Source organism: Ranitomeya variabilis, chromosome 5, assembly GCF_051348905.1.
Source record: "Ranitomeya variabilis isolate aRanVar5 chromosome 5, aRanVar5.hap1, whole genome shotgun sequence".
NCBI classification, from domain to species: domain Eukaryota; kingdom Metazoa; phylum Chordata; class Amphibia; order Anura; family Dendrobatidae; genus Ranitomeya; species Ranitomeya variabilis.
In genome coordinates this window covers 124764453-124777608 of record NC_135236.1, presented here as the reverse complement: position 1 = coordinate 124777608, position 13156 = coordinate 124764453, and the positions used below count along the sequence as shown (strand labels likewise).

General features: G+C 43.9%; 1 protein-coding gene across 1 annotated transcript in view; it reads left to right on the top strand.

Annotated features, from left to right (window-relative positions):
- Nucleotides 1-3442: 3442 nt before the first annotated feature.
- CORO2B (coronin 2B) overlaps nucleotides 3443-13156 on the top strand; it is a 99951-nt gene continuing 90237 nt past the window's right edge. The window contains exon 1 of the mRNA XM_077263231.1: nucleotides 3443-3578. Within this exon, the coding sequence (XP_077119346.1) occupies nucleotides 3564-3578 (15 nt within the window). The 5' untranslated portion in view covers nucleotides 3443-3563. The remainder of the gene's footprint in view (nucleotides 3579-13156) is intronic.

Below are 13156 nucleotides of genomic sequence, written 5' to 3'. Positions count from 1 at the left end.
CATTCCATTGTGTGTCCACCGCCCAGCGGCGAAATTCAGAACAGTAATCCTCCACCATTCGCTCCCCCTGGCGGAGAGCGCGTATTTTAGGTTCTGCTTGAGCCAATCTGTCAGGATCATCATATATGAGCCCAAGAGCAGAAAAAGAAATCTCCACTGAGTTAAATGCAGCTGAATCAGACAGTAATGAAAATGCCCTTGCTTGGGGGTCTCCTTTCAGTAATGACAATACCAGGCCCACACGCTGAGCCTCATTACCTGAGGAAACCGGGCGCATACGAAAATATAATTTGCAAGCTTCACGAAAAACAACAAATTTACTGCGTTCCCCAAGCAAACCTCTCAGGTAAAGGAATCTTTGGCTCGGCAACTCTACCTGCATTTTCAGCTTGCACATTAGATACTACAAGACCCTGTTGCTGAACTGCCCCCTTCAACTCAGTGACCTGTAAGGACAGCGCCTCCAACTGGTGGGTTATGGAAGTCATGGGATCCATGGCATCCAAAATTTATTTAGGCCGATTATAATGTCACGCTGGTGCTGGGTAGACTACAGCTGATTACCCGGGCCCCTGCGATATCCCTCAGACTAGGGAAAACCCTGTCTGTCCCTCTCCCAGAATTTACACTGATGGTGTGCTTGCCTGGGCCGCCAGGCCTGACCCTGACTCCTGTTTCAGTCCTATGCTGAAACCTCTACCCGCCTCCCAGTGATAAGATCACACACCAACCCCTACAGAAAGCACAGACAGGGAAAACTAAAAACGCACCACGCCGCAGACACACAGGAAAACACTATAATGTGCACAGCGCAAAACAAATACAAATATAGGAAGGAGAAATATGACAAAGGATAATACACCACCAGATACGATATTTCTTCTCCTAGACCACCACTCCAGACCGAGATCACCAGGCACAAGGCACAAGCTATAATCGGCGACGCCCAAAGTCCAGAATGACTATTTAAAGGCCACGGGTGTGACCCAGCCTCCAACCTGATTACAAGCTAGATTAACCCTGGAGAATATGGAAAAAGTCTAGCTGGCGCCACTGAGCGTATAGTGGACGAATGTGGAATTACCGCTGTCTGTCGGACGCCCTAGTGTGAATAGTGTCCGACATGACAGGAAGAGGCTCCTGTGGTGATATTTAAATGGCGGATACTATGTTATCTAGTGCTTTTTATGTCATCTCAGTCTATATTTCTATATAATAATAAACTGGGTAGTTTGTTAAATAAAATAATGAGATACTGTATGTGCCTTTATATACATGTAGTGCATCAAGTGTTCTCTGCCAAGCCCTGTTCATGTAGCGTGGTGGGGACCCCGTGCTGCACAGTGACCCACCCTGGAATTCCGTGGCGGACACAGACGGAAGTGGGCCCCTGTGCAAGAACAATATATGGGCCCTTTGCAGTCCAAGATAATACACAATTCCACCTGTTTTGGAAATGACCCCCTCTTGTGCCCATGTGTGGCTGTACAGGCTGCACCAATGATATGCCTGCCCCTGTTGGAATTCACTTGTATCCATGTGCGTCAGTCCAAGCTTTGGCTCCGTCATAGATAATGCATTGAGGCCTAAGAGCTTGATGTTACGTGTCTTATTACTGGCCCTGTTACGAAGAAATTAAGGCTAAATCCATCATAAATCTATCACTTTGATATCTGGAAAATGGTCATTGAGCAATTTTCTCTTTCTCCAATGATGGTGGGTGTGATGACTGCAAAATTATCATCCTATATATGTGGCTTGTGGAGACACAAGACCATACTTGCAGCTTTCTGGCCATATACACTGTGTCTATTGCAGGCCTTCAGATACAACATATTGGCAGAACTGCAAAGTCATCATCCCTGCATCACTGCCAAATCAATGCCCATATAATTCACACCATCGTACACTAGCAGACCTGCAGTCACCATGCTATAGCTCTAGGTTGCAGGATCACCATTTGCAACTCTGCATACTCATGGCATTTTATTTGCAAAACTGCAGAATCAAGATACTACAAAACTGCAAAGTCAGTTGATCCTTGTAACCCTGAAACATCCCCAATCTGTGTGCAGCAGATCAGTAGGCCTCTTTGCATGTAGCCCGGCACAATCACCATTATCAGATTACAGCTCAATAGAATTGCAAAGTCATTAATGCTTGCATCCCACAGGGTCACCATCCTGGTTTTGTAGTCCTCGGATTCATTATACCATACTTGTAGCCCGGAGAATGAAACTCTAAATGATCACATCATAGTTTTGCATTCAGGAACACTACACAGCACTGAAATCATAGAGTTATTGACCTCCCTGACAAATGGCTCAAGTGGGGGGTGACTGGTGATAAAACTGACTGGCGTGACACAGACTGGTATTGCTCTTGTTCATCCCAGTGTGGTGGCACTGAAATTGTCACCTGTGTGTCTGGGTCTTAAAAAGGTCCTGTCACTTGCCATAAATATGTATTTTTCACCTTTTGTAAATGATGTTGTTCCCTTCAATTTTGCACAATTTTACGTTTGTTCCTTTGTCTCTGTGTTCCTGAGATACGGCCTCGTCTTCCCAACATGTAAAGCTAGTCTTATTAGTCAGCCGATCTCTGTAGTCTTACAACACACATTGACAGTGCGCTCTGGTGCCGGCTTGTTACTACTGGTCTGACCTGATGACAAAGGTAGGTGGCAGGGGCTGTGGCAGTGACCACAGCCTCTGCCCCCTGATGACACTTAATTTGAGTATTTCAGCATGAACTGCACTTTACCCTTGCACAGAATGGATGCACCTTCTCCTGTGCTGTTTACATACTCCTCATACCATGGCCTCGCACTACAGGGTATGTTTGATGACGGTCTGCTTGACCGAAATGTTACTGACTGTTATACTGATTTTGGACCATGTTATTAAACGACTTTCTCCACACCATGCTACTCTTTGCGCTGGATTCTATTCTATATATTTATGGATTGGGAGATTATCTGAGCACCAACCATATCTAGGCATGCTGTACTTGATAAAAAATGTGATCAGTCACATTGGCATTTTTGTGACTGTTGGGTGAAAATACAGGTATATGGCATGATTCCGCTCATCATTTGCCACTTTGTATAAGTCCAACTTTTTTCTAAACTGTCTTCTAATTTGAAGATCTGGTATAGCATGTAAATTGTATGAACAATCGTAACAGAGAGATTGATAGGGATTTTGGCCAATTATGGTCTTTTGTATTACCAGCTACAGAGGCACATTCTTCCGAGGCTGGAAACGTAGCCATAATAATGCCCCATATTTGTATAAAAGTCTTTCAAAGATTTTTTTTTAAGTATCTTCTTGTGTACATTACAGTACTGACCCAGTAGAGAAAAGGTTAAAAGCAGTAGAGCGGCTTCCTGCTTGATCAGTATGGATGCAGAGTGACATCACAATTCAGCCTGCAAAGGATGGGAATAATGAGGAGGAGGGGAGGCAGCGCAGAGTGCTTGGAAGCAGCCACCACGCACAGAGATCTGCAGTCACAAGCCAGCAGCTCAGGCGCCTGGTCCCCCTCCTCTGGCACAGCTCTGTATGACTGTCACCAAGGTAAGTTGAGACAGTGCTGATGTATGCGGAAGATGGAGAGGGACAAGGCGAGGGACACAGAGATAAAATAAAGCATTCAAGCATGTGTGTGTCAGCATCCTCTCCATCTGGAGTGATCCAAAGCTTTTTAACGCAAAAAAATTACAATCCCTGGGGTAAATGTTGTGTTTTATGGGGCAGGAAGTGCATTACATGGGATGCGGGAAGTCATTGCGGTTATACCCATGGACTTTTTAGACTGCAGAAAGCTTATACAGCTCTGTGATCCCACAACACACAACCATGCACCAGAGTACCCAACAATCAGCCGGTAATCTCTTGGACGCAGTCCAGACAGGATTAATCGGGATATCACATAATACTGCTTTGCATGGAGTGGTGTCTTATAGGCTCCACAGCTTTCCTGATAATCTTCAGACATCTGTAGAGAGAACACATGGAAATCCAACCCAACCATTTGTGCAACCTGCTGCTTAAAGCTTTGTGACGTGGGGGCGTGGGTGAGGAATAGCTGAATTTCACGAGGAGGGGGATTGTTGGGTTGCAAGAGATGTAGAAAACTCTAGTCAATATGTGCTGTCTGCAAAACGTGTGTTGAGAACATAACACTATAACTAAAAGCTGGAGAAACTAGTTAGAATGAGATGTGATGGATTACGGGATGCTGACGCTCAAGCATGCAGTTTGAGTTATTGGCACATGGTTGAGTATGGAGGGTGTAGACAAAGGAGTTGAGAACGTGAGAAATGTTTTTGGAGGCAAAAAAACTGGTTGTAGAAACTAGGATGGGTTTTGTAGATTACCCGTTTGTTGGGAGGTAAGCTAAAGAGAAGAAAAAGTAACACTGACTTGTCAACGCACAAAGTACTTAATGTAGGAATGATATAAGTGTGGTATAGGAGAGGATGGATACGGGAATTATGGAGAAGGACAACCTATGATTATCTGCAGAAGTCAAAGGAAGATGATTGTATGAGTGTTAGAAGCAATTAGGCCACTTTTGTGTTGGTGGATGTACTGGAAATAACTAATGGGAAGGTATGGTAAAATGTGGAGGGTAGAAAGAGTGGGAGGTATAATGGAGTTATATAAAGAGATGAGCCTGGTCTGTGATTTATCGATGCTTTGTGAGGATAAGTGATCTTGTATAGGGAGATATACATGAAGAGTAGACAGTGTAGATGAACTGATGATGTAGGTGATGTCCACCAGGTTCATCAACACCATCCCACACTCCAAAAACATACTGAAAGGTTATGAACTTCCAATTAACTTGCTTCAATGTACGTAGAATGTAAGTTCGCAAGGACAGGGTCCTCTCCCCTCTGCACCAGTCTGTCACTGTAAATTTGTTTACTGTAAACGATATCTCGTATAAACCTGTATGTAACCCCTTTCTCATGTACAGCACCATGGAATGAATTAATGGTGCAATATAAATCATTATTATTAATAATAATAATAATAATAATAATTCTGTCTATCTAAGATAGAGAAATTAGACTGCAAGCCCTCCTGAGGACAGGGACTGACGAGAGGAATAATCTGCATACAGTGCTGTGGTATAAAGGGAATGACTGGTATAACCAGGTATGGACCAGTATAGAAGAACATTCAGCTGAGCCACAGAAACTGTAGCAGATGGATGAGCTAGTTTTCGACAGAACAGCTGATTCAGGGAAATATGGGTGGATTTAATGGGAAGGCTTTCTAATTTATTTTCTCTGAACCTCAGTCAGTTATTGGTTTGCAGTACATTAATGAATTTAGTAGAGGAAAAAGTGTCAGTGATTCTTTGGATGAGCAGTTAATAATTTCTGTAATTTCTGATGTGATGGCTGAGTTAAGCAAAGAAGAGCAGATTAGGGAAGGTGTTAAAAAAATGATGTACGTGGAAAGGCTTGATTTAGGGATATGCACTCGGCTGGATCTGAAGGGATATGGATGCATGAAAGCTATGTAGCAGAGGTGGAGATACCATTAGTACGTGCTATGCAATGGGCCCAAAAGCTAATTGAGGCCACTTCCACCTTCATCATACTGGAATTGTACAGTACGATTAGCTATTGGACTGAAAAGGGCTCATAAATTGTACTAGCACAGGGGCCTCTGCTGTCTATGTCCACCCCTACTATGTATTACACATAAAGTGGGGAAAAATCTAATTGGGTTACATGAAATGGTTGAGAGAGAAACCTAAAGTACCGGTGTTGGAAGTGAAGTGATACAGAAGGCATGAATAAAAGTACGAGATGGCTTATAGATGAGGATCAGATAGAACCAGGTTGGGAAGAAATACTAAACTAGGTAAAACAAAAACTTAAAGTAATACATTTCACAGTAAATTATAAATTACAGTTCCTATCAACAATGAGCGACATGCTTCTTAAAATATTATTGTACTGTTCTCATAGCAAATTGAGAAGTCCCATAGTTGCCCCCATGTCTGACTACAGACTGCCGGAAACCACAGTCAGAAATCTGTAGTCAGCAGGGGATGAGCAGCTATGTGAACTCCGAATTCCTGTCTTAGTCAGGACGGTCACATACATCCGACTATGGAGCATACATGCAGATACAGGGACATAGAAAAGTGCCATGAACACTGTCTCACCAGTGCAGGAGATCTCTCTCTGTTTTGTTTCCCTGCACCTACCAATGTACCTGCAGCCCTTGACGTAATGTCCTCAGCCCGCAAGGCGGGGTAATTAGACTTTTAACAGCACGATCTGGTGAGTGCCACGTCTTCTGTTTCTTTGACGTTTTCTGGTTATATATGTTACTTGGAGATATATAATTAAAAAATAAAATAATTATATCTAAAAATATCTAAGACCATGATGTAGTGCAGCACAAGATCTCCTAGCTTGGGTTGATCTTGCTTCCAGGACAACGCTTTGCTTTCACTACTTTTTAACAATAAGAGAGATGACAACCAATCTGGGCACCACAGAATAACTTCTTTCCCATGTCTAATGGGAAGCTGCGCTGACTTAGGCCAATACGCTTCTGTGGCCATCAAAGAGCTATGGAAAGCAGACAAAATTTATATCATAGCAAGTTATAGGGGTCTATGCATGCTGTGTGTGCACGGATTTCTAAAATAAACAGGTTTTACAGCACTTTATGTAACTGGGTTATACTTAGGATAGGACTTAAATATTACATTGACGGGGATCCAATTCCAGGCAGTCCCTGATCTGCCGTTTAACAGGACCATGACACTCCACTAAGCATTGTAAACCCTTCATTATTTTCTTGACCAAGCGCCAAACATTATGCTGGTTATGCCTTGTATTGTAGCTCAGCCTCATCCATGTGAACAGAACTGAGCTTGACAGCTGCAATACCAGGCACAGCCACTACAAGATGTATGGCACTGTGCCTGATAACCATTGGTGCTTGTGCCTTTAACCTGTTGATCAGCGGCGGTGGGAGGAGTTGATCCTGACCAATCAGATATTATTAAGCTGTACTTAAGATCAATATTGGTAGTTAGGGCCGACTTTAGGGGCAGTCAGACCAGGCAGCTGCCTAGGGCCAGGTTCCTTCAGGGGCCCCCAGCTTGTAGTACTGAAAACCCTTTTCGTATAAATACAGCACGGGTTGTATTATTGCAATATATACACCTTATATGTTTCTACATACAGTACACTGAGAGAGTTAATGCATGTTAACTCCCTGTTACACTTGCATTTTATTACAATGCTAACCGCATACCAAAGTTACAATGCTAACCACATACCAAAGTTACACTAGATTTTATGGCTCCCTAATTGGCAATGCATTTCTAATCTTTAACATTAACTATTTGTTTGCAGACTTGATAATCCCAATGATGTTGAATACTTAAAAGTGAAATTAGTACATATATATCTACTCATATGAGGGTTTTACGGCACATTCTCAATAGAGGAGTCACCTTGAATATTCCTATGTCTGCCCGTTATGTATACATATAGTGAGAATGCTGCAGTGGGGAGGTTCCTTATAGTACCAGTCTGCAGCAATCAGGGCACGGGTGCCGTGTGCTTTATGTGGATGTCCTGTCAATATCATAGCAGTCAGGTCACCCTTATATATTATTAACCCTAATTCTGGCATGCAAACATCTAATAGCGGGCGATTACCGTACATTGTACATTGATTAAATATACATATAGAGTCGAGATACTGAGTAGCTGTCATTTTTGCAATCACTGCATTCATTCAACCATGGAAAAGCTATGCATACAGGATAAATGAAGGATAAAGTAACGAGGAGTTAATCATCAGCCATTAACGATCAGATATTCATTATGCATGAGCTGGACGTTCTGCTTTTGGAAAAGTGAATATAGAGGGTTTGGTTATGTCCCTTTCTTTCTATTGTAAAGTTACTGCAAGGTCATTACTTAAAGGAGTTAATTGAAGAGCTAAATATATCTTATCCTTGGCCACAAAAAGGCACATGGGCGAGAAGTATTTGGGTGGAGACTCTTGGGATTGGACAAATTAGTGTGTTATGAAAGGAAAGACAGATGAAGCTGAATGAACACAGCTCGGGACTCTAATGTCTGGAACGCGGATATTGGTGACTACGCTAGAATGGTGGGACTTGTTGGGGTGTTTATATACATGTATGTGGTGCAGTTGCACCTACGTCCTTGTGCCTGGGGAGGCCCAAAGACCCCTCAACTACATAAGACAACATTATTATACATAGACCCTGCTGATGATCAATATGATCAAAGACAGCAAAAAAAGAAAAACAGAAGTAGCATATTACTTGTAGAACCTATTCAAAATACTTACCATAGGGGTTATCCAGGCCATAAATATCTGCCTCAACTCTACCCTACGAACCCTCTATAGGAGTATGAACATTGCTGACATGGCAAAAAAAGAAGGCAAAGTCCCAATGGTCCCACTGCTATTTCCTCCTCCAAAATGATTAATATTCCTTATATTGTTCCCCTGCACTAAGAGAGAGATGATGCTCTTAGGCCTAAAGCATGGTTTATGATGCTCTCTATATAGTGTATTTATCGGCAGAGCCAATTGCTTACCACTGAAAAAACTTACTTTAGATAATCAGTTTACATTGACCAGGCTTCATTTATGAGTCTTTATTCCAAGAGTATTGTCTATGTGCCATGAAAGCAGCTGGTAATATCCATCTGGAATAAAACATATGTGTTTGGTTGTGATCTGCTAATACCCGCTCTTCTGTAGCCGATAACTAGGTGAGACAAAGCCCAATGATAGCAAACTTCTCTTTTAAATCCCTTAGAATATATTCTCTTTAATAAATTGTTCCGCTGTATATTGCTTGGATGTTAGTTTCATTCCACACGTTAGACCAGTCATATGAAATAGTAGGTTTATTTTCTTTACCTGATTTACCTAAAAATATTCCTAAAAAACTGTGGAGATTTAAAAAAAAAAAGTGTATCAATCGCTTTTAAATGTTCAACAATTTCATAGCTCTCTATGATCCATAAAACCCTGTGCTATGTGTCCAGTCGGAGAGCCAAATTACTAAAGAAGAGCTCTCATATCAGATTGAAGACACACTGAAATCAAGAATCTAGGAAAACGTATCTGTATATATGTGGCACATGGAAGAAAGCCAATGAATTCACAGCTGTCGCCCTCGCGCATAGATTCTGGACCAACGGTGCCACAGACCGGACTTACTCGGGAGGGGCGTGACTAAGCGACCACATGGTTTTTCACTAGAGCACCTGATGGTGGAGTTAAACTTGAACCACAGGTGGTCGCTAGATACTAGGACAATGTCCGGAACCGTAGCTGCTGACCCCAAGGGAGTCACGCAGGCTCAGAGCCAGAGTAAAGGTACCTTCACACGAAACGACATCGCTAGCGATCCGTGACGTTGCAGCGTCCTGGCTAGCGATATCTTTTCGTTTGACACGCAGCAGCGATCAGGATCCTGCTGTGATGTCGCTGGTCGCTGAATAAAGTCCAGAACTTAAAGGTACCTTCACACGAAGCGACGCTGCAGCGATAGCGACAACGATGCCGATCGCTGCAGCGTCGCTGTTTGGTCGCTGGAGAGCTGTCACACAGACCGCTCTCCAGCGACCAACGATGCCGAGGTCCCCGGGTAACCAGGGTAAACATCGGGTTGCTAAGCGTAGGACCGCGCTTAGTAACCCGATGTTTACCCTGGTTACCAGCGTAAAAGTAAAAAAAACAAACAGTACATACTCACCTGCGCGTCCCCCAGCGTCTGCTTCCTGACACTGACTGAGCTCCGGCCCTAACAGCACAGCGGTGACGTCACCGCTGTGCTTTCACTTTCACTTTAGGGCCGGCGCTCAGTAAGTGTCAGGAAGCAGACGCTGGGGGACGCGCAGGTGAGCATGTACTGTTTGGTTTTTTTACTTTTACGCTGGTAACCAGGGTAAACATCGGGTTACTAAGCGCGGCCCTGCGCTTGGTAACCCGATGTTTACCCTGGTTACCAGTGTAAAACATCGCTGGTATCGTTGCTTTTGCTTTCAAACACAACGATACACAGCGATCGGACGACCAAATAAAGTTCTGGACTTTATTCAGCGACCAGCGACATCACAGCAGGATCCTGATCGCTGCTGCGTGTCAAACGAAACGATATCGCTAGCCAGGACGCTGCAACGTCACGGATCGCTAGCGATGTCGTTTCGTGTGAAGGTACCTTTATTTGGTCGTCCGATCGCTGTGTATCGTTGTGTTTGAAAGCAAAAGCAACTATACCAGCGATGTTTTACACTGGTAACCAGGGTAAACATCGGGTTACTAAGCGCAGGGCGCGCTTAGTAACCCGATGTTTACCCTGGTTACCAGCGTAAAAGTAAAAAAACAAACAGTACATGCTCACCTGCGCGTCCCCCAGCGTCTGCTTCCTGACACTTACTGAGCGCCGGCCCTAAACTGAAAGTGAAAGCACAGCGGTGACGTCACCGCTGTGCTGTTAGGGCCGGAGCTCAGTCAGTGTCGGGAAGCAGATGCTGGGGGACGCGCAGGTGAGTATGTACTGTTTGTTTTTTTTACTTTTACGCTGGTAACCAGGGTAAACATCGGGTTACTAAGCGCGGCCCTGCGCTTAGCAACCCGATGGTTACCCGGGGACCTCGGCATCATTGGTCGCTGGAGAGCGGTCTGTGTGACAGCTCTCCAGCGACCAAACAGCGACGCTGCAGCGATCGGCATCGTTGTCGCTATCGCTGCAGCGTCGCTTCGTGTGAAGGTACCTTTACCGGCCAGACAGGAACAGGTCAACAGGAGGAATGAATGCTGTACGACTGGTAGACAGAAATGATACTGGATCAGACATGGAGAGGATGGGTTCAGGAGCACAGGGTGGACTCCAATGCAGGATCACAGGTACTGGTTCAGACTTGACAGGTGAGGGTAGCAACACAGGTGTGGACTAGGCGCATGAGGACTAGTCATAGGTAGGACAGGTTCACAAACAGGTACAGCAGAATGGATAGGACCAAGTTCTGACAGGATGGACAGGAACAGATTTAGGAAGAACTAGGTTACTGGCAGGAGAGGTATAGGACCACAGATGCGGACAGACACAGAACAACAGATGCAGACAGACACGAAACTACAGAAGCGCACAGACACAGAACCAATCTGACTGGAAGAGGAAAAGGGACGCTGGCATTACAACAGCTATGTCTCCACCCCAAGGGGCCAGTCAACTAAAGCAAGATCTCCTTATTACCCCCACTCTGCCTGACCTTATTTAGATACTATACAGGAAAGATATAAATCATTGTTCCGTGTTTAGCCAGTAGATAGAAACATATTAAGATTTGAGAGTCCTCAGTGATTGATACCTTTTAAAGGCTAAATCAAGCTTTCGAGACTACTCAGGAGAGTAGACCTGAAGAGACCTGAGTAGTCTCAAAAGCTTGCAATTTGTTACCATATTTTCAGTTATCCATTAAAAGGTATAAAATCTTAACATTTTTAGATATTATAAGCATCTATGATCATGGTGAGATGCATATCGCTTGTGATCAGAGATGCCCAATGAAGACAGAGGAGGCTTGACCCATTAAGCCTGAAGGTTGGTTTGCCAGACACACATGCACAGCCCTAATTTTACTTGTGAATAGAAAGAAACCTGTTAATCATGGTGATCCCTCCCAAGCATTAGTTGTCTATGAAATCATGATTTCATTCACATGGTGCCCTTCATATTACTTAAAACCCAAGGTCAGAATGCATTAATTATTAATTAGAATAATTATGTACTGACCTAAATTTAACAAAGCTTTCAGAAAACTTGATGTATCTTCATCTCACCCATCAAAGAAAAAGGCTTTTGATGATTTACATAAAACCTAATAATAATTTTATTTCTATAGCGCCAACATATTCCGCAGCACTTTACATTTTAGAGAGGACTTGTACAGATAAGAGACATTACAGCATAACAATAATCACATAAATCAACAGATACCAAGAGGAGTGAGGGTCCTGCTGCTCATAAGCTTAGAATCTATGAGGTATTAGGGGAGACACAAAAGATTTGTCACGACCGCAGGTGGCACACGTGGTTTCCACAGGTGTGCCACAGGGTCGGACCTACCTAGGAAGGGGTGTAGCTAAGCGGCTACCTAGTGTTTGTTGGAGCTCTTGATGTTGGAGACAGACTCGGCTGCAGGTATCTGACAGGTACCATGCCTAGGCAGGCGCCGGTACTGCAGCTGCCGATCCCAAGAGTTGGGCTCGCTGACTTGGGGAGATGTGACTTAGGGCACTGACTAGCCACAACCGGAGACTGATGTACTATACAGACAGCGTGGATGTAGAAGATAGGTTCTTGTTCAGACCCTTAGATATCAGGAACAGTTCTGGAGCTGGTCGCACTAGGAGCAAGAACAACATACACAGGACTGGCCCCACCGGGACCAGAGTTCTGGCATAGATACCGCAGATGCAGTTTCAGGAATAGGATGCCATCGAAGCGATGACAGGAACACGGGCAAACTATACAGGACTAACGGGACACAGGACAAGAGTAACTTTAGAATTAATGCTAGGATCGGGGAACTGGAAACATACAGTTGCACACACCAAACCACCTAACAGTAACAATAGGGGTTGCCCAGGCACCTCCCTATTGGGAAGGGTGCCTTCTATACCAGATGCCTCAAAGCTATTTGCTGGGAGACATCTTATAGGCAAACACTTTTAACTAAATACCTCCCACCTGTAAGCTGAGGGCATTTTACCATGAGCAAGCACACAGACCAGAAGGCAGGAGAGTGAGGCGGTAAGCCGGCATTCCCTCATGTTGGGAGGGGAACCATGCAGAGGCGTCAGCAAATGCTACAAGGTGGATGGTAATAATTGCTTGTATGGTCCACTCATCAATGTAATAAATAGGGTGTTCACATAATTCTGCATAAATCAGTCACCAACCAGCATGTGTAGTCAAAATAAAATTTGGCACTCAACTCCTATAGATATGTTGATCATATCTATATGAGTTGAGTGCCAAATTTTATTTTGACTATACTATTGGTTTGGGAACCTATTTGAGCACCAACACAGCTGTGCCATGATATACT